This window comes from Mixophyes fleayi, chromosome 4 (assembly GCF_038048845.1).
Source record: "Mixophyes fleayi isolate aMixFle1 chromosome 4, aMixFle1.hap1, whole genome shotgun sequence".
Lineage (NCBI taxonomy): Eukaryota > Metazoa > Chordata > Amphibia > Anura > Limnodynastidae > Mixophyes > Mixophyes fleayi.
In genome coordinates, this window is record NC_134405.1 from 17,151,926 (window position 1) to 17,154,535 (window position 2,610).

Below are 2,610 nucleotides of genomic sequence, written 5' to 3' on the forward strand. Positions count from 1 at the left end.
ACATGGGCAATGCCGGTTACTTCATCTAGTTTTATACATAAATCTTTATATAGTAGTCACAAATCAAACAACTGTTTCCTTGGTTTTTTGGGAAAATACTGTGACACCAGTTTAAAATAATATTTACTAAGTCCATTACAGTCATCCCAAATGCACTTTTTGGGTAACCCCTTAATTCATAGTCTGTATTCTATGAAACTTACTATTCCATGTTATTACACATGGCCAGGGCCGGATTAAGGGAATGGAGGCCCCTGGGCTAAGGGGGCCTCCATTCCCCCGTGAGGGCCCCCCCCAGTGATCCGAGCTGCCCGTGCCCCCTCCCCCCCCGGCACTTACCTCCTTCCCCAGCGCGCTGTACGCTCTTTACTGAGGAGATCTCATGAGAGTGAGACTCACAAGATCTCCTCAGTAAGGAGACTACAGCGCGCCGGAGAAGGACCGCAGTGAAAGTGTTCAGCAGCACTTATCGCGCCGGGGGCGCCCCCGCCCCGACCGATCAATACTGCTGCTGAGCACTTTCAAGGGCCCCCTGGATGCCATAGGCCCCTGGGCTGTAGCCCAGTTAGCCCTATGGTTAATCCGGCCTTGCACATGGCAGCACTATCAATGACTGATAACAGCAATTAAATGAGAGCTTTGGGATTTTCTTAATCTTAACAGTCCAAAGCATAAATGTACAAAGCATACTGCAACATAAATGGCTTACTAAGACATGTTATTCCTCTTCCAGTCTATAGAACAATCTGTAGTAAGTATTTATGATCACAACTATGCTTAAAAAAGTGTATACTTGCGGTATTAGGGCCATATTTTATTGACATCTTTTTTTATTTAGTTTTCAATTGCAATTTAATTTTTACAATACTTTTTTGAAGAGTTCGTCTGATCTCATGGTTCCTGAGGCTGTAGATAATGGGATTCATCATGGGCGTCACCACAATATATAATAGAGACCTAAATTTGTTCGTGTTTAATGAGCTTTTGTCTGATGGTGCCAAGAAAACTGTCATTAGGGTTCCATAATATGCACATACAGTGGTAAGGTGGGAGCTGCATGTGGAGAAGGCTTTTTTTCTTCCATTTTTGGATGAAATGTTCAGTATGGTGAAGAAAATGATTATGTAGGTTATGATGATTAAGAAAAAAGGAATGAAGAATATTAAAATAGAAATGACAAAATCAACCAATAAGAGGATGGAAGTGTCCGAAGAAGATACTCCTACTATTGAGCCGAGGTCACAGAAGAAATGGTCAATGTAATTGAGACCACAAAACCGCAACTGGCAAACCATAATTATTTCACTTGATAAAATGAAGGCCAATAACCAAGACCCAACAATCATCTTGAGGCAGACTTGGGGCACCATTATTGAATTGTAACGCATTGGGTTGCAAATGGCCAAAAATCGATCATAAGACATTATAACAATAAGAAAACATTGCAAAGCTCCAAAAAGTAAACACAGGAACTGCTGGATGACACAGCTAGTGATGGATACTACTCTTTCATCCCTTAATATGATATCTAACATCATTGGTATAATAGTGGTGGTTATTAGGACATCGGATATTGCTAGATGTTTAAGGAAGATGAACATTGGAGTTTTGAGATGATCACTTGTGGACACCAAGACAACGAGGACAAGGTTTCCATTTAGTACCACAATGTAGGACAAGAGGAAGACGATGAAGAGCAGAATTTTGTATTTATATAGACCTTGAAATCCAAGAAGTAAAAACACTGTGACTTCAGTCTGATTGTCCTCACACATTCTGAGGAAGAGGTCACTGACCACGATTTGTTTCCTGGAAGGAAGTTAACACTGTTTAAGTAATTTTTATCTTTGAACATATTGTAAACTATGAAAAATGATCAGTAATCTCTCTGAACCAAACATTACAACAGTTATCTTGTGTACCTCTGGAAAGGTAGAACATTTCAAAGCATATTTTACTAATATTATTTTAAATTGGAGTACATTAGCACCAACAGAAACTACTGTTTATCCATCCTAATATCAGTTCATGCCCATGTTGGCTAGCCTCATGTTTTAACTAAAAATATTTGTCAACAATTTGATAATTTGAATATTATTTTTTGAAGTATGTCAGTTATTTTCCTCTATTCAAAAGTTGTCCAAATTAATACTCATTTTTAAACTTTTTGCCTTTATCATACAGGTCATCAAGTGAATTGTTTTTAATAGGTCTATACAATTCTACCATTCTGGACTTCTGGAATGGTAGTGTTTTGGAATTCAATAATCAATGTTATGAGGAAAGCAAAATTAATGGACTGGAGAAACTATTTGTCACTAGCCCTTTTTAGTACTGCTGAGCAGGGAGACGTGGAGTCTAACGCACTCCTGGTGTTCACTAGGGTCTTTGCTACAAACAGGTGCTTAGGACACGGTTCTCTGAAACAGCCACCAGCGCAGTAACAGAGTGGACGGGCATAGTCAATAAATCTGGGTCAGAACCAGCCGAGTAACGAGGTACAAGGGGAGATCTGGAGAACAGTCAAAAACAAGCCTGGAGTCAGAGAGCCGGAACAAGCGGTAAGGTGCCCAAATGTAAACCAAATGGAAGTCAAACAAACGGAAGCAG

General features: G+C 39.8%; 1 protein-coding gene across 1 annotated transcript; it reads right to left on the reverse strand.

Annotated features, from left to right (window-relative positions):
• Positions 1 to 830: 830 nt before the first annotated feature.
• On the reverse strand, positions 831 to 1,775 carry LOC142150500 (olfactory receptor 5P81-like). The gene has a single exon (XM_075205697.1). The coding sequence runs from the start codon at positions 1,773 to 1,775 to the stop codon at positions 831 to 833; it is 945 nt and encodes a 314-aa protein (XP_075061798.1).
• Positions 1,776 to 2,610: the final 835 nt, after the last annotated feature.

Coding starts and splice junctions, on each gene's coding strand:
- LOC142150500 (XM_075205697.1), bottom strand. CDS start 1,775: ATGTGTGAGGACAATCAGACTGAAGTCACAGTGTTTTTACTTCTTGGA.